Below are 17,814 nucleotides of genomic sequence, written 5' to 3' on the forward strand. Positions count from 1 at the left end.
ATTTTCCCTGGTATCTCATCAGCCCTAATAGTCCACTTAACCACATGCTCTATTGTTGTCCTAGGTAGCAGCCATGCCTGTCTGAGAAAAAGTGATGTGGAAGAGCAGAGTGCTATGGAATTTTCCATGGGCTGTACAAGGACAAAGATTCAGAAATCACTTTGAACATCTTTAATCATCCCTCATATAATTTTCCTCCTAACTTAGTTCTTGTCGTGCTGGGTTGTGTGCCCTCTTTCTCCATTGATTACTTGGCTGTGCTCTACTCAAGGAAGTCAGTGGAGGGCAGGGTGAGAGTCAGGAGAGAGTCACCAAAAGAATGCCTCCACCATCAACAGTGGGAATAGCCAGCATTTGGCAAGCATTATCCTGCTTGCAGCACCACCGGGGGCTTGATTTAGCACTGCACCACAGAGTTGAAACAGGCCAAGGAAAGGCCATAAAAAAGATGCTTTCTGCTGATTATAACCTGATCCCCGTGGCCTGGTGAATAATGCATGTCCTTTGGCTGTTTATCACAGGCGGAACCCGAGCCCCCCCTGAGTAAAGTGAGCAAGCAGGAATGTGACGACTAAATGCCAGCTGTCTGCTTTACTATTCTGTCTCATTGCTGCGCTCAATAAGGAGCTGTGTTGTTTAACACACGGTACAATAGTTAATGTGTCTCAGCACTAAGATAAATCATCCGCACTGCTTGTCAAAAGTTTAAGGAAATCTAGCTTTTCAAAATGTTTTAATACAAACGAGCATGTATTCTTTTTTTGGAATTCATGGAATTTATTATTAATTGAAATTAACATAGATTGAACATAGGAATACTAAATATGATGTAAAATCCCCATCCACCCTCCCACCAACCTGATGTCATCCATTCCACCACATTTTGTGCAGCTTTATTTAAAGAACATTCAACCACACCTTCAATGTAGATATTTTAGCTCAACTAACTCTATCAGAAGATAATTCTTAATAAAAGATATCTAACAAGGTTTGTAACCAGTGTTTAACATGTGAGTGTATGAAAAAAAAACATTGTTAAAAAATGTTTTTCACATTATTTTATCACTTCATTATTTACACACTCTGTGACTGAAAATCTGGAGTTATCAAGCAGAAGGTGTAAAGCTGGGTCTATTGGAAAATTGGTTGATGATTAAATAATTCCAATTATGTTGTTCCAAAAACAGTCACATCTGGACATTTCCAGAAGATGTGCATAATGTGTCTAAGTTGTTATTTGGACTAAATACGCAGTAACAATGAAGAGCCAATCCTATCAGTTGTCTTTTGCATGGAGCCAAATATGTTCATGGCATTTTGGATATTGTATATCTACATGAGGAATCATTTTCCCTGATTTTCCTAATGTGGATAGTATTTTTTAAAATGTCCATCTGGGTGCTTTTCAAATCCAATCCTCAATTGCATGGTGTTTTAATTCAGACCCTATTTATGAGCATATTTTATTTACTGGTTTGCAATAACTTGACCTACCTAAGATTAACCATGTTTATTTTGAAGAAAACAAGCACAAATATTTGTAACATTATTTGGGACAGTACTATTTTGGGAATAACGTCAACTCCTACATATTTTGTCCATGCAAGATGTTAGCACTCATCACAACTGAAGGCTTTAAACCAATTGTGTGCCAAAGGATTTTCAATATGTGCTTTTAACAAGAGTTTGTATGTTCAGAGCATGGCTTCAAAATATGGTTACAGTATGAGAGACAGAAGGAGAGGAGAGAGTTTTGAGCAGCTTCTACTTTGAGCTAGAAGGCCTAACTCACCCTTTTGAAGAACAGAGGGAGGACAGACAGAGCTAAGGAATAGTGAGGAGATAGGGTGGTGGTGGAGTGTGAAAACTTAATCGCAGGAAACAGAAGGTAGAGACAGGAAATTTATTAGGTGTTAAATTGCAATTAGGTGGGGCTTCAAGTGGTTTACTTCCCAAACTTCAGTTATACTTTTCCATCTGGAAAAGAAATTACTTATCATTAATTTACTCCAAGGAAGACACTTTGATGAACATGAAGCTGAAGTCAAGGTGTCCCCAATCTTTTGACAGGCAGGTTATGCCTTTGGAAAGGGTTTACACTGATATTTACCAATATAGGCGCTTTAGACGGGTGCAGCCTCTTGATTGATTGTAACATGTCTCTGTCATCCATTACAATGCAAGACTGAGTTTCCAACAGAAAAGTGATCTTATGAACATCTCAGCCATAAATAATGTCAATATTCTCTGTCTGGAAGGTGTTGATAACCTAAATGACATTAAATCCAGTGAAAGAAGAAGTGATGGATCCTTTTACAATTCTGCCATGCTATATATGTGATCCCAAAATAGAAAGCTCTTACCTTAATAGTGAGCATGACATGGGTGTGACTCTTCAGGACCTCCACAGCATTGCTGTGTGTAATATCTTCAAAGCTCACGCCGTTGGCTGCCAGAATCTGGTCTCCCATTTTAATGCCGTTTTGTTCTGCCAGGCCACCAGGGTCCAATCTCATTAACAAAACAAACAAAAGTTGTTTTTTTTTGTTTTTTTATTTTAGACAGACTTTACTAAGCAGGAAAGTCATAAAAACAAATATAAGCTATAGCTTTTTCTCTGTGGCCCATACTTTGAGACATAGATGCCGAGACCAAACTCCTTGCCCCCACGGATGTTGAAACCCAGGCAATAATCATCTGAGGTGGTGTAAAGGTGCACTATCCTGCGCAATGCCCCGTCCGAGCTGGCCTCCGAGGGAGTACGACCACTCTCCTCCACCACCATCCTCCGATGAATCAGGTCCACCCTACACACAAGTACATGATTACAAATCACAGCTAGAACTTCATCACTTATTAAAACTAATTTCATTGTTAACTCAGACATGCATACATGTGTTTACGCTCAAAAGAGAGCACAAAACTGTTATAAATGTGCAGTGCATATGCACATTTTCCAACATGATCAGGGACATGCTCTAATACGTCTGCCCAGTGTGTTATCAATTAATGAAATGGCTGTAAAGACCACTAGAGTAACTCTACCACCACTCCACAGTGAAAGAGTAGCTGGGAGGAAAGATAACAAGGAAAGGCCAAGAGTCAGTGGGTTTCCACCCTGCTGGGCATGAAAGAGATGGCGACAGAGTCAGAGCAGCAGCCCGTCACTGTCTTCTACTTATCTTTTTCATTCAGTTACCTTAATCAAATATGATAATTCATCATCAACTCTGCTTACGAAGAGAATTAAAACAATTGTTTTGGACATGAATATTTTGTGTCCTGGTACAGTCAAATGCAAAAGTTTGAGCACCCCAGTCAAATGACATGTTTTGTTAATATTGTAAGTGGAAAAGTACACATCCTCTGCAGAGAACACACTTCTGCACATTTTAATTCACACTTACTGTTTATTTGCTGAATCAGACATATTGGGGAAAAAAACATAAAATGTTTTAAGGTCATGGCAAATTTTATATTTTATGTTTTTTTTCCAACATGTTCAATTCAGCAAATAAATGGAAATTGTCCTTTAAAATCTGCAGATGTAATCGTTGTGTGGTGTTCATGTTCTTGTTAGTCAGTGGTGTGGTGGACCCACTGCATTATTGCTGTTTTAAATCAATACAACCATAACAATTAATGTAAAAATACCAAGTGTTCAAAATATCACAAGTGGTCAGCGCAGGATTTTCCTTTAGCAGCTATAGCCAGTCAGCAATCTGTCCATGTTGTCCACCCTCACACAGGGTGCACACATATACAAACAAATACACAGACTAACAACAGTAGGAGGATTTGAACAAATTGAAACAGATTGAAACAGACTGACGGGACACAGCACCTCCACACTTTTATTCCTCACAGGTTCACCCCAATACCGCATGTATAATATATTATATGTGTAGGGGGAAAAGTCCCTGAAAATATGTTATTTTTTATGTTCTGCACAGAAAATGAGCAAAGGCCAAAATAAATATTGAAATAATAATAAATCACATTGTTTTTCTTTTGGTAAACATTGGCAATTGGTCCCACAATCCTGAACACCACATAAGGGGTAATTTGAATTTTACAAAATAATAAAATATATAGGGTCAAATTACATGTTAAGAATATACATTACCAAGTGGTCTTCTCTTTGGAGTATCGAATGCCAGGAACTTTTCCCACACGTCTGACTACCATGCGCAGGCGGTTGTTCCCAGTCAGGACCTTCACAGCACTGCTCATTGTGATGCTCTCCAGACTGATTCCATTCACCTCCACCAGCTTATCCCCAACACACAACCCCGCAAACTCTGTGGCATATTTACAGAACCACCGCACATTATGGAACAGGCTCAAGAGTAAGACAACTTCAACATTATTTGCAATGTTCATTATAGTCATAGACTGAATTCATCTGCAAATCACAAATTTTAATTTTAGTAAGTAAGGTACAGGACCATTCACGTTTGGAGTCATATCTTATATTAATGATATGTTATTTTATTTAATAATAACTTTAAGATTTGATCATCACATTTCAAATATGAAGCATTCTGGATGTTAATTTTATTTTTGTTTCATTGATCATCAATTTAGAATCACAGCTCTGCTCATGAGTCTGGGCACATCTTGTACTTCTTAACTGGTCATTATTTATATTAACAGTATAAATAAATATTTATGCTATGCCTGGTCTGATGACACAGAATTTACACTTCTGTAATACAGAGCAGCTGCATATACCTGCAGAGCTGTTGTCCTCCACCTTGCTGACAAAGATGCCGAGGCCATGCTCAGAGCCTCCACGCACACTGAAGCCCAGCCTGCCATCCTCACTCTTGTCCACAGTGATTGTGTGAATGTCTTCACTGTCATCTCCACCTGCAGCCCAACAGCACAAATACAGAAACACAGCACACTCTTTAAACTCAACAGACTAGGCAACTTTACATTATATTATGTTATATTATTTATTATTATATTCAGGAAATTTGCAAGCATGTAGTGTAACATTAAAACTCAAATGTCAATCAGTGGCAATCACAGTCCAGGACCTGGTACATCTGTACCCCTTATATTAGCTTTCAAGTAATTTCACAGCCATGAATCATGGACAGCTGCGACAACCTAATAACACACCAATCTGACACACTGGATCAGTTTCGACATGATACTAACCTTAAAACAGATTAAATGGATTGGATGACAGTCGAATGTGACTAATCCACATTTGATACTGTTTCTTATTCAAGGTCACTATAAAATTGTAGAAAAATATTAAAAATCTGCACAATCTAGTTAATTACTGCCTATTAACTATTACCTGATAGCACCTACTGTTTACAAACTTTTCCACTAAGAAAAATGTGTGTCTTAAACAGAGTACTGGTATTGAATCAGTACTTGGTATCAAGCAATACTGTGAGATCAGATATCAGGGTCAGTATCAAGAAAGACACGTATATAGCCTATACTAGAGCACCAACTCAGTTGAAACATAGCAATAGATATCAAATTTTATTTTATCCAATTTTAATTTATTTACGTTACTGTGGGTTATTTTCATTTGTGGGGGGCTATTATATTTTTTTGCATTGGGGCACATAGGACCCTCACTAATCAGATCTCCAATGATTGTACTGTAAACTCACCATCCACAGGTGCATTGATAAGGATGACTCTACCCATTGGGGAGGAAGATCTCACTCCTTTCTGCCGTTTCTTATGCAGATATCGTGGCAAAGTGTAGGTTCCGGAGCCTCCTGGTTGGGTGCTGGGATGGGCCCCGTTCGTCATCTCTCTCCGAGCCTCATCAGACGAATGAGCCATTGCAAGATGGAGTACCCCTTCTGAACCCTCATTCAGGGTTGGGGGTTCAGCAAAGAAAAAGGCTGGCTGGACTGGAGCAGTGTATGTCTGTGCCGGTCACAGGAAGAAGACTCCACCCAAGATCGATAGTACTAAAGTAAACTGTTCCAATGGCACAGGAGAACAGGACTGTAATGTGTCCAGCATTGCTTTCTTTAGATTTGCAGTGGCTTCTCACCAACCATGTTATCCAATAAGATTTGAGTGTCTGGACAACCACAGAAAAAACTGGTTCTGAGAAACCTCCGCAAAAGATTTGTGTTGGGGCAGTTAGGATGGTCTCTTCTTGTGCTGCTTCTGGCCTTCCTGTCCAGAAGAAGGACTCCCACTGGCAAGGTAAGGGCCTGGGGCTGTAGCACCCCTTTCTGGTTCACAAACTTTGTTAACTTGACTAGAGCAATCACTTATCCACCTTTTCCAAGCCATGGTGTGACACCTTGATCCACTGATAAACAAAGACGACGAAGAGAGGGCGAGCTGAGAGGAGAAGGCGCAATGACTATGATTTCCCAAGGGAGGTAAAGTGATCTGAGCGATTAATACATTCTAGAAAGTGCACAGCCACGGTGCTGAATTCACCTGGAATCATGGCATCACTGCTTAGCATTAGAGACTATTTCAATATTTTGGTAATGACTAGGCCCTTACATACTCCAGTGACGTTAACCCATAAAGAGCCATGACGTTACCATCAGCACCATGGACAGCGCGCGACTCACAGGCTGCTTGAGGCCAGCCACTGACCATGTTTGGAAGCTAAGCCAAACTCCTTCTGGAGTCTTCCAGCGGGCCAACAAGGCGCTCTTCAGCTCACACAAAGCAAAACCGCAAGACTTTAGCTGGACTAGCTGAAATGAATTCGTCTGAATCAGGAGCAAGTGCCGCATTCATGCAAACCAGAAGATGTTTAGAAATGCGTCGCTGTAACTCCATACATTGTGTTTCTGAGTGTCTCTACAAAAGAAACCAATCACAACAGGTTGTGAAGCCACAGGTGGGACATTCCTATAGCTAACATACGTCTGTAAATGTCTATAGGTTATGTGTACGCGTTCTAGTTAGTCACCTGAAAACACAACGAAAGTTAGCCGAACGACGTTACCTGTCTCCATGTTGCGCTGAATGACCTCACCTGAGTGCGAAGGCAATACTAGTCTTCCTCCGGCCCGCCTCTCGGACGGCGCTATTGGATCACCTGGAGAGGCTTAGAGGTGACACTTCAACCCCATTTGGTCAAAAGAATGGCAATCGACTCTCACAGCGTAAGAGTATTATACACGCATGCATGTTGTGAAGCCCACTTATCCAATTTAATCACATGTTCATACGCTTAAAACGTCTTAGTCAGCATTTCAAAACTCCAGACGGGTTTTTTCTTTGCACAACTTAAGCTAGACGTGAATTAGTGTACATAACTGAATTCGTATAATGCGGCCCGTCTAGAACAGCTTGATGTCGAATACTCTTCCAGATCACCTGGCTGGTTAACATTTGTCGCTTGCGCTGTTTGAATGAATCGCACACAGAACTGCAGGCGCCTGTGTTTCCCTGCTGTTCTGGTCCTCTTCGCACTTCACGACGCAGTTTTCCGTAGCGCTCTACTGCCCCCTAGTGCTCACTCACCGTCGCTGCATTGGAAATAGCCTGGACCGTCTCCTGTTTGAGGCAGATATTTTGCTGTTCTGTTTTTTGTCTTATCCACCGAATTTGTGCGTTTTTTTACTTGTACCTGTTATTGAAGTAGCAATACAATGCTGATCACTTTAAAAATGTGGATTTTAGAGAGACATGTAAACACGCTGTTATGAGCACGTTTAATCTATGTTTATGCGTGTTTCCTTCAGTAGTAGCTATTCCTCCTGGCCTCGGTTTAATGTCACTTATCACCGGGTACGCAGTCTAGGTCTGTGCGAACTGACCTTTAGAAAGTCCACAGCATGAAAAACTGACATTTGTATAACTTCTTTTAATAAAGGTGTTTGATGTAGCATGTAAACATTGATAAAGTTTCGAAACATGTTCACTCCTCAGTCCATGCAGGCCATCTAAAATAAACAGCCGGTTCGAATTCATTTTTTCTGGGATGCCATGAAAACCAACACATTTTTCCTCCTAATCATCTTACAGTTTAGCTCTGCCCACTTACCATCAACTGCTTTTGAATACAGACTTGAGGGCAGCCAATCAGCATCCCTTATATATATATTTTTTTTTTTGACCATTTCCAATCTCTAGTTGTCCGTTCGCATTAAACAGGAGTTCTTGTGTTACTGTGCCTTTAAAATGAATATATATATATATAAATGAATTACGGCGGTTTTTGTTACATAAAACCTCGCTGGAGGTTATAAGTGGACAACAGTAGAAAACAACACAATTCAATAATTCAATAAACTGTGAGTCACATCTAAATGACCGTTTTAAAAGAGTTGCTCAATGAAATAACTACATTATGACAAGCCCACTTTTATTTCCCAGTCGCTGTGCACCACGAAGAGACGGAGAGATATAGCAAAGCAAGTGAACGAACAGCCTGTTGTCTCAGTTGGAGGTCATTTCTAATGCTGCGTTTTATTCGTGTGAGAAATACGTGTTTACGAGCTGAGCGCTCATCAGCGCCACCATACCAACCCCAGGGCCGCCGTTACTCGTGGGAAACTCAAAACAGTGAAAGCCGCTGATTAACTGGTTACATCAGTTCAGTTCTTCAGCAGCCACGAAAATACCGATATAAGCAGACGTCATGTGATGCTTCTGGATAAACACATTACTGATCTCGTAAGCATCCTCTGCTCTTCACTGTGTCACAGCAACGCAAAATAAACGGGCTCTTTAATGACAGGAAAGCAAATATGTACATGCCATTCCCGGCGCATCTGTTTTGTTTCTGAGAAAAAAAAACACATGAACACGAATAAAGTCGCCTTCGCGACCTCCTGAGTCCTAAGCACGCACTGCCGATGACGACCTGAAGGCAGGCTGAGCTTTAGCGGTGTATGATGTGCCTCTAACTTCAGCAGTCAGGAAAGCGCCAATGGTGGCCGTGCTATCTCTCCACGCCCTGTCTATTCGACCAATAAACCTGCGCTTCCTCAACACCGCCTTTACGCTCAAACGCCTTCATTCTTCGTTTAAAACCACAGAAATCTGCGTTTCGTGACACTTTCTGGACGATGTGTTTTTCAAGCTAGATAGACCGGACACTGACAGTGACGCTGACATTAGAGAAACGGTATCGTTATCCGGGAGGTCGCTCAGTCTCCAGCTGTCCTAAGGTGTATTTACTGGTTTAGACTTGGATAAAGGTATGTATGACTCGAGCACACCGTATGCGTTTAGCGAGGTCATTGAGTTTCTTTTTCTTTTTACTATTAGCTGCACTAGGCTGGCTGTGTTAACTAGCCGGTTGGTAACGTTTCAGTAGGAATGTTATATGTGAACGTTAGCCCACGGCTAGCAGCTAGCAAGCTGACTAAAAGCGTCCTATCCGTAGACACACAGCTAGCTAGAAATGTTGATATGGATTCATTTGATAACAGCAACTCCGTAGTTAACCCCAGTGTCCTTTAATTAACGATACCTATAGAGTGCAGAGCCCCAGCTTAGCCATGCGATAGCTTTACAGCTTCTTGATGGCTAGTTAGCTAGCTTAGGTAACGCTAGCTGGTTACCGCAATAGTTGGTAGGTTAACGTTAGCTAACTAGCTTTTCGGCAAATGATAACCCAGTAAGCGAGCAAGGGTGGCTAGCTAACGTTAACTAACAAGTCACGAAATTCCCTTTCCTCCTTTTCGTTTTAAGTCTGTGAAGGTTAAAGCATTGATTAACAGCTGGTTAGTTATTGTATTGGCCGATTAACTTCGATGCTGTGTTATTGCCTGAAGTCAAACGAAGCAGCACTGTACACGAGTGGGGATTTTGACCACCTGGCTGTGTAGCTATATTAGTTACCTGGTGGTTATAAATGTGTTTAGTCGTACTGGTAGCTTTCGCCATCTGTCTTGCTCAGCCAACGCTGGCAGCCAAAAGTACTCTGCGAGTTCCATTCGTATCATAAGTCGGCGTTATCGCTATCAGAGTGACCAAACAAAGTATAGCTACCCAAACCCTGAAGAGCTTCCCGCCCATATTTGTACTGTCTCAGGCCTCCCAGCACATTTACATCAGGCTGCTGTCACGCTGCATATATGCAATTTAATCTAGTTGAAGGGCTGTTGGGCTGTGTGGGCAAGATGATTATCCTCTGAATTTTAAATACACCTTATATTGTAAGGCTCTATACCAAATGATGTGTCCTAACGTTTAAAAATGTGGAGCATAAGGCGTATAATTTTGGTGACATTTGAGTGGGTTCCGGTCATGATTATAAAAACAAAAAACTTGTTCTCCATGGGCAGAGGCTGAATAATCCTGTCACGTGTGTTTTGTAATATAGAGAGCTGTCAGAGTAATAAAAATGATAAAAGGCTTACAGTTTAGCAGAAGATTAGGACCGGCAGACTGTGTTTCATTGTAATCATCCTATCTGATAATGAACTTGGTTTTTATGAATCAGTGTTTTACCTGTGCCTATGAGTACGATTAATGACTGTTATGCTTTTTCTCAAATGTAAGACAGAAGAGGATGTCTGGAGATTTGCCGCTAAGCATCAATATCAAGGAACCACGATGGGATCAGAGTACGTTTATGGGCAGAGCCCAGCACTTCTTTATGGTGACCGACCCAAGAAACGTGCTGTTGTCAAGTGAGGTCCTGGACGATGCTAAATCCATTGTGGAGGATTACAGGTCAGCGTGGGTTTAAACATTTCACCAACACCCCCCCCCCCCCCCCCCCCTAATTTCTGTATGATGCATTTGTCGAGATGTAAACAAAGTTGTCCAGAGTGGTTTACTGTGAAGTGCTGCATTGCATGGAGAAACTTGCCAACTTGGATTTCTTTATAGTGATGATGGGTGCCAGGGACATTATATGCATTTAATTTATTGTCAAAAATGGCCAACAAATCTACATGTTTATAGGCAGTATTAATAATAATAATACAGTAGTGATAAACAGTAAATAGTGATAAACCGAAATTGAAGGTACAACAGTCAGTGTTTTCAGTGTTTTATGCCTCTTTATTTATGTTTTAAATGAAAGTTATAAACTGCAAGATAATTAAGTATTTTATACATTTTATTAATGCTGATCTGTCTATTCAGTAGGTCAAAACTAATCTGTCAACAGATAAAGTTAGTGTAAAATAATTAAAGGACCCATAGTTTTTTTTTGTGTGTGTGTTTAATTTTTTTGCATAAGATCCACATATAACATTTGTGTGGGTTTATGTACTAAAAATTCTATAAAAATAATTAATTTTTACATTACCTTTTTCGAAAGCCTCTTTATCTCTTAGACTTAATCAGGCTGTTTTATTACTGTGCCTTTACGACTGATATAAGATAAAATTATGTCTCTTATGTCTGTCATTGCTCGAGATATTGTACATGTAGGATGCAGCTGGCAACAGAGTAGTGTGTGGATGTGACCGCAAGCTTTAGCGTCTGTCTTCAAGTTCTATTATTTTAATAAGTGTATGTTCTGTGAAGGAACACATACAATGGGATTCTGAAACTGAAATAAATTTTTAAAGACTACCGCGTATCAATGCACAAATAAAATACACTCTGTGTGGCAGCTGTCTAGGTTCTCACTCTACCATGAAAGGAGCAGTCTGTGTGAGCTACTACTGTTGAGGTGCTAAAATGGCTTCCCTCTGTTTCCTCCTTCGTAGGAATGGTATAGTGAAGCCAGGGCTGACTGAGGATCAGTTATGGAGGGCCAAATATGTCTACGACTCTGCCTTCCACCCAGACACAGGCGAGAAAATGCTGCTGATTGGACGCATGTCTGCACAAGTGCCCATGAACATGACCATCACAGGCTGCATGCTCACATTCTATAGGTAAGACAGCTGCGTTCTGTTTGTATATTACAAGCAGTGACACTCAGTGACAGACTGTCGCCAAGTCTTATTTTTTCTAAATGACATGGTGAATCGAGAACAAATAAAACTTGAAAACACACAGCTCGAGACAGGAAGAGGGGAATTGGTCCTCACAGGCCTGGCACAAATATCACTGCCCGATTCAGTGAGTCATCCACAAATGAGTCACCATGGAAAAGGCTTCTCATCCAAGTTTTGTTAGGGCTTCTTCCTGCTGTTTGCAGTGTTCTGTGTTTCCTCTGTATTTAAATTATTATTATTATTATTATTCATTTTATTATTTTTTTTAAATTTCTATAATTTTCCTACTTTGCTTTCTTATTAAATTGTTAGTAAACTCTATATTTATTAATAATTATTGCTACTGTTTTCTTTGTTCATCATGCATAAAATGGTTGCGTTATGTAATAGTGAGCAGATGGCAAAGGATGATCATGCCAGCTTAAAACTTTCACAGGCAGAAATTTTTTACTTAGGGAAGGAGTGCTTAACAGAATTCAGGTGGTTGTTGTATGTGAATGAGTAATTGCTATTTTGGCTTTCTGTGTACATCTTGCACCTTTATGGCTTCCCTGTTAAAAATTCAAACATTTAATTTGTGCACCTCCTCCCTGTGTCTCTAGGACGACGCCAGCAGTTGTGTTTTGGCAGTGGGTCAACCAGTCCTTCAATGCCATCGTAAACTACACAAACCGCAGTGGAGATGCACCAATCACTGTAAAGTATGGAGACTATAATGTCTTGCAGAAACACTCTAGCATAAGGTTCTCCTTAGAAGCCTCACTGCAAATACACATGGTCGCTAAGGAAAAAACATACCATTGGGAAATGATACATGACACATATTGCAGTATTTCGTTTTAATTTTTAGGTTAAGAAGTTTGAACAGACAAAAGATAACCAGTAACACCACATTTAAATGCATTATCAAAAATTATCAATACAATTATTTTTCCTCAAGCAGTTTTACATGCTGCACTACTAGTTAAACAGCATTAATTTTGTAGTAAAACATGCAGTGGTTCAGTGTTTAAGTTGCTGACAGTGTCCACAGTATGAACAGATGTCATGTTACCTCGCAATATGCTATAATTTATCACAATGAAGATCAGTATTATCTCACTCGCCCCTTACAGAAAATGATCCTTAGATGGTGTAACAGCACCCTGTCCACTCTATTCACCAATTTAGTATCTTGTTAGCAATTTTAGTGCCCATACAATCATATAATGTAAAACATACCAGTTAATTGCATATATTCAGCAATTTGCATGTTCAGCGTAAGCATACTGTCGCAGTCAGGACAAACCTAGTATCTCCAAAATAGTAACATAGGAGAAGGAAAAAGTGTTCTGAACCAGTTCACCGGAAAAGACAATTATGCATGGAACAGTTGAAGATTTAAAAAAGGAAGAGGACAACCAGCTATAAGAAGGATGAATACCATCAGAGGAATCATCATAAACAAGCTATTCAGAGCCCTAAAGACCCAAACAATATAAAACAAATGAAATATTACGGAAAAAAACATTATCCATATGGTTAACAGGAGTCCACTTGACTTGATGGTACACGATAGTAATGATATAAAAATGATTATTTTAAAAGATATTCCAAGTAGTTTTGGACCGTTTCTCTCCCAAAATGCTTTTAGCATTTTCACACAGTTTAAAGCGCAGTTGTCCTGTTTAAAAGGTGGGGGAACAAAACTTTAAAATTTTTTTTTTATTATTTTTTTATTTTTTTATTTTATTTTTTTTTTGGACTGGTGTGAAGGGTATGGCCGTCTTGGTATCTCGTATAATCATGAGTGGTTAGTTGATAGAGTTGAAGGGGATGCTCCCAAGCAGTAAAAGACAAAAGAAACAAGCTCTTTTTATTGCTTGAGAGTACATTGTAAAAATAGAGTAAGGGAGTGACATTCACTTGAGGTGTTTTACATCCACTTGAGTTGTTCAGTTCAAGGTCATCATCCTTACACTTCCATTATTTGCTTTGTTCACTCTGTGTGTGTGTGTGTGTGTGTGTGTGTGTGTGTGTGTGTGTGTGTGTGTGTGTGTGTGTGTGTGTGTACGCTTGTTTGGTCTTTTACAGTCAGCTTGGAGCAGCTTATGTCAGTGCCACCACTGGAGCTGTAGTCACTGCTCTTGGCCTCAAGTCACTAACCAAGGTGATTGGGATTCTTCTGGGAAGGTTTAGGAGTGTGTTTATGGGAATTTTTGACCATTCTTCCAGATGCATATTTGTGAGGTCAGACACTGATGTTGGACAAGATTCATCCCAAACGTGTTCAGATTGAGGTGCAGGCCAGTCTAGTTCTGTCACACCACACTCTCATCCATGTCTTTATGGACCTTTCTTTGTACATTGGTGCGCAGTCATGTTGGAACAGGAATTGGCCATCCCCAAACTGTTCCCACAAAGTTGGGAGTATGAAATTGTCCAAAATCTCTTGGTCTGTTGAAGCATTAAGAATTCCTTTCACTGGAACTAAGGGGCTGAGCAGAAAGTTGGCGACCTCTGCGCACTATGCACCTCAGCATCTGCTGACTCCACTCATTTTATGTGGCCAACCACTTTGTGGCTGAGTTACTGTCATTCCCAGTAGCTTCCACTTTATACTACCACTGGCAGTTGACTGTGGAATATTTAGTAGCAAGGACATTTCACGACCGGACTTGGCATCCTATCACGCTGGAATTCGCTGAGCTCCTGAGAGCAACCCATTCTTTCACAAATGTTTGTAGATCAACATTACGGTCAACATGCCTAGGTGCTTGGTTTTATACACCTATAGCCATGGAAGTGATTGGAACACTTCAGTTAAATTATTTGAATGGGTGAGTGAATATTTTTAATTTTAGCAATATAGTGTATATGCAATCAGTCCAAAGCTCAGTGAAAAGAGAGAGAGGTGCTTAATGGAGGAAGAATCTGTTCTGTGTTGGAGAGATGAAGGGCGTAAATTGTGGAATTGTCACTGCATTAAAATGTATAATATAGACAAATGGTTTCATATTATAAGTGTTTCTAAAGTTAATTTATCTGTCTCTAGCATCTGCCAGCTATCATGGGTCGGTTTGTTCCATTTGCTGCAGTGGCAGCAGCCAACTGCATCAACATTCCCTTCATGAGACAAAGGTATGGGTTAATTCTTAAGCTGCCAGTTACTGTGTGTGTCCTGAAGTAAATGATCAATACTCAATTGTTCTCTGTTTTGCCTCCCACAGAGAACTGAAACATGGTATTCCTGTCACTGATGAGGAGGGTAATCGCCTAGGAGAGTCTGCCAGTGCCGCTCAGCAGGCCATTGCACAGGTGGTGGTGTCCCGAATTGGCATGGCAGTGCCAGCCATGGGTAAGGCCATAGCATACTTTAATCTTGAGGGAAAAATTATTTTATAGTAGCATTGTAATCAGTGGTGACCAGACCTGTAACACTTGATCCACATAATTGAGTTCATTATGGACAGTGAAATGTTACAGGCAGGTGTGTTAGATTTGAATTGAAATTGATCTCTGCAGGATGGTAGATCTGGCAGAGTGAAGCCTTCTGTAGACATGAGTTATTTTCACCTGCTAAAACGTAAAAACTCTTGAGGAGAAGAGAGCAACATAAAATCCCCATTGTCCAAAGTGAATTTCAGGTCAGCACGCTAATTTTTCAGCCCATTACGTTGTGTGCCAGTTCAGGCAGATTGGAACTGAAGGCCGGACCCGATTAATTTATGTAAACTAATGAGTAACTTGTGGGTAATAAAGTTTTAATGTATTTATTCCGTCACTCGTCTCTATGCTCGTTATTCCATGCCGCTGTTTAATAGTTGCCTTTTCTACATGTATCATAGCAGAGGTCATATTTTTAAAATTATGGTCACTGCTGTATGAAAAACTTTATCGTAGGTGGTCTTTGGTCAAAGAGGCAGTAAATCAGCTGCCGTGGATGATGTCCCATTAAATATCAAAAAACATGGATTGTAACTTGTGATCCAACAATGATTTTGTAACTTGCTGTTCCATCTGTGATTGTATTATCGTGGTGAAAATCATAGTGTAAACCTGTCTAAGAACCTCCTGCTGTAAATAGGTAGTCAGGAATGTGTCAATAAATATATGGTAACCCATCTTACTCCTCCTGTATGTATTATTTTCTGAGCTTGACTGAATTTTCCTGATTTTGAACCATAATAGATTTCATTGTTTACAAATAATTAAGAACTATTGTTAGTGCCTGTCCTTGTATTCAGTGCTTATATTATGCAATGTCTACATTTCCAATAAATGCACACTAAAAAGTATTTAAATACTTGTTCTGAAACATACCTTCAGTCTGTGTGTTCTTCTTACAGCTATTCCTCCGGTTATCATGAATGCCTTAGAGAAGAAAGCTTTCATGAAGGTAAAGTCACAAGCTTGAATATTTCTCTGGCATTCCTGTGATCTTTGCTGTGCAGTGCTTAGTCATTTACAATGACAGCATTACAGCTCTACCACTCTCTTTCCACAGCGCTTCCCAGTGCTTAATGCACCAGTACAGGTTGGGCTTGTTGGATTATGGTGAGTTCCAGTGATGCCTGTACCATATACAATACGACTGCATTGATGACTGTTTTTGTGTAATGTTGTGCTTCTCTTCCTCATAGCCTGGTGTTTGCCACTCCATTGTGCTGTGCCCTCTTCCCTCAGAAGAGGTTTGTGCTTCTTAAAACAGTTTACTTCCATTATGAAGTTGTTGGCCTTGTGTTGGGTTGTTGATCCCTTGCTGTTAGAATGCTTATGGAGTGTTTGTATTTGCAGCTCTATGAAAGTGAGCAGTCTGGAGCCTGAGCTGCAGGAGAGTATACGACAGAGCAGTCCTCACACAACCACCGTTTATTTCAACAAGGGCCTGTAGGGGCCTTTCCTGCCCAGCCCAGCCCATACTGCTGCACTCCAATATAATGGATTTTAGTGGGCACGACTTGAAGGGTCTTTTTTTTTATTTTTTTTATTTGGGGTCTCCATTTGCTTTTCTTTGTGTGTTCAATCACTTATACCTTCCCTGAAGATAATATGCAGTCTTTATTCAGTATATCTGTACACTAGGTGGTGTGACTGGCCTAGTTTGTGGTACTGTGGGGTTGTTAGTGTTTTGAGGTTGAGGGTGTATTGATATTACTGGTGCTTTGACAAGTAATCACCCCTTTATATTTATATATAAAAATATATTTTTTCCCCAAAAGTACTTTTTTTCATCATTATTTGTTTTTATTATTTGCAATACTACTAGAGCTTGTTTATTTCACTTGATGTTTTATCTGGAGTTGCAATGTTTCTTGGCCAAACATCTGTATACCGTTCCAGTTAGATCTATTAGAGCAATCTCAGAGCTAATGAGCAAAAAATGGTTTATAAAATCAGTTTTGACTCGTAGGATTATTTCAACCAATGGAAATGGTTTCATTAACTACACTCCTGTATGTGCCATTAAAGTGCACTTAAGCCCCGTTTCTCCCATAAATTAAGATACTCGAGTGAGTACAGTTGTTTGTTTGTTTTCTTCTGCTAAAAAATCCAAATCTAAACATTTAGGTAACTCACTGGCTGATATCTGAAGGCTGTGCTAAATCAGTGTCTGTATGTAAGCTCTCTAAGCCTTATGTGTGGTCTAACTAATAACAGCTGTTGCACCAATCAACTTACAATGAAGTGTGTGCGTGCGTGCGTGCGTGTGCGCGCGTGTGTGTGTGTGGTGTTGCCAGTACCATTGAAAACGGTGGTGGTGTAGTGATTTAGAACATCATGTTCTGACTGTAGGCCTAAGACGGTAGGAAAGAATGTGTCTGCTGGCTGGAGAAGGAAATATTAAAGGTACAGTAAGTTCCTTAATTTGTCCCCTCTTCACCCTTTAGTTTGTTATATAACACTGGCATACATATTACTGGTGGTAAAATTAGAACTGAGCTCCATTGTTGGTCCAGCTGTA

At 40.1% G+C, this 17,814-nt stretch overlaps 2 protein-coding genes across 6 annotated transcripts in view; one reads left to right on the top strand and one right to left on the bottom strand.

Moving 5' to 3' along the window:
• Positions 1-7,212, bottom strand: part of pdzd7a (PDZ domain containing 7a) — a 37,920-nt gene extending 30,708 nt beyond the window's left edge. For 2 of the 4 annotated variants that reach the window (XM_037538685.1, XM_037538684.1), the window contains exons 1-5: positions 5,643-6,977; positions 4,735-4,872; positions 4,127-4,301; positions 2,631-2,807; positions 2,364-2,511 (exon numbers count right to left, since the gene is read on the bottom strand). In XM_037538685.1, the coding sequence (XP_037394582.1) occupies positions 2,364-2,511; positions 2,631-2,807; positions 4,127-4,301; positions 4,735-4,872; positions 5,643-5,820 (816 nt within the window). In that variant the 5' untranslated portion in view covers positions 5,821-6,977. Of the gene's footprint in view, positions 1-2,363; positions 2,512-2,630; positions 2,808-4,126; positions 4,302-4,734; positions 4,873-5,642 lie in introns of all 4 variants that reach the window. The other 2 variants (XM_017721458.2, XM_017721457.2) reach the window with 2 other exon arrangements.
• Positions 7,213-8,886: 1,674 nt separating this feature from the next.
• sfxn3 (sideroflexin 3) lies at positions 8,887-17,717 on the top strand. 2 transcript variants are annotated; one of them, XM_037538279.1, is made up of 11 exons: positions 8,887-9,164; positions 10,478-10,647; positions 11,637-11,807; positions 12,473-12,571; positions 13,944-14,019; positions 14,905-14,990; positions 15,080-15,207; positions 16,199-16,248; positions 16,357-16,406; positions 16,493-16,540; positions 16,647-17,717. In XM_037538279.1, the coding sequence occupies exons 2-11, from the start codon at positions 10,484-10,486 to the stop codon at positions 16,741-16,743; spliced, it is 969 nt and encodes a 322-aa protein (XP_037394176.1). In that variant the 5' UTR covers positions 8,887-9,164; positions 10,478-10,483; the 3' UTR covers positions 16,744-17,717. The 2 variants fall into 2 exon arrangements, with proteins under 2 accessions (XP_037394176.1, XP_017576953.1); XM_017721464.2 differs by having other exon boundaries at positions 8,889-9,164; positions 10,474-10,647.
• Positions 17,718-17,814: the final 97 nt, after the last annotated feature.

This window comes from Pygocentrus nattereri, chromosome 5, assembly GCF_015220715.1.
Source record: "Pygocentrus nattereri isolate fPygNat1 chromosome 5, fPygNat1.pri, whole genome shotgun sequence".
In the NCBI taxonomy this organism is placed as follows: domain Eukaryota; kingdom Metazoa; phylum Chordata; class Actinopteri; order Characiformes; family Serrasalmidae; genus Pygocentrus; species Pygocentrus nattereri.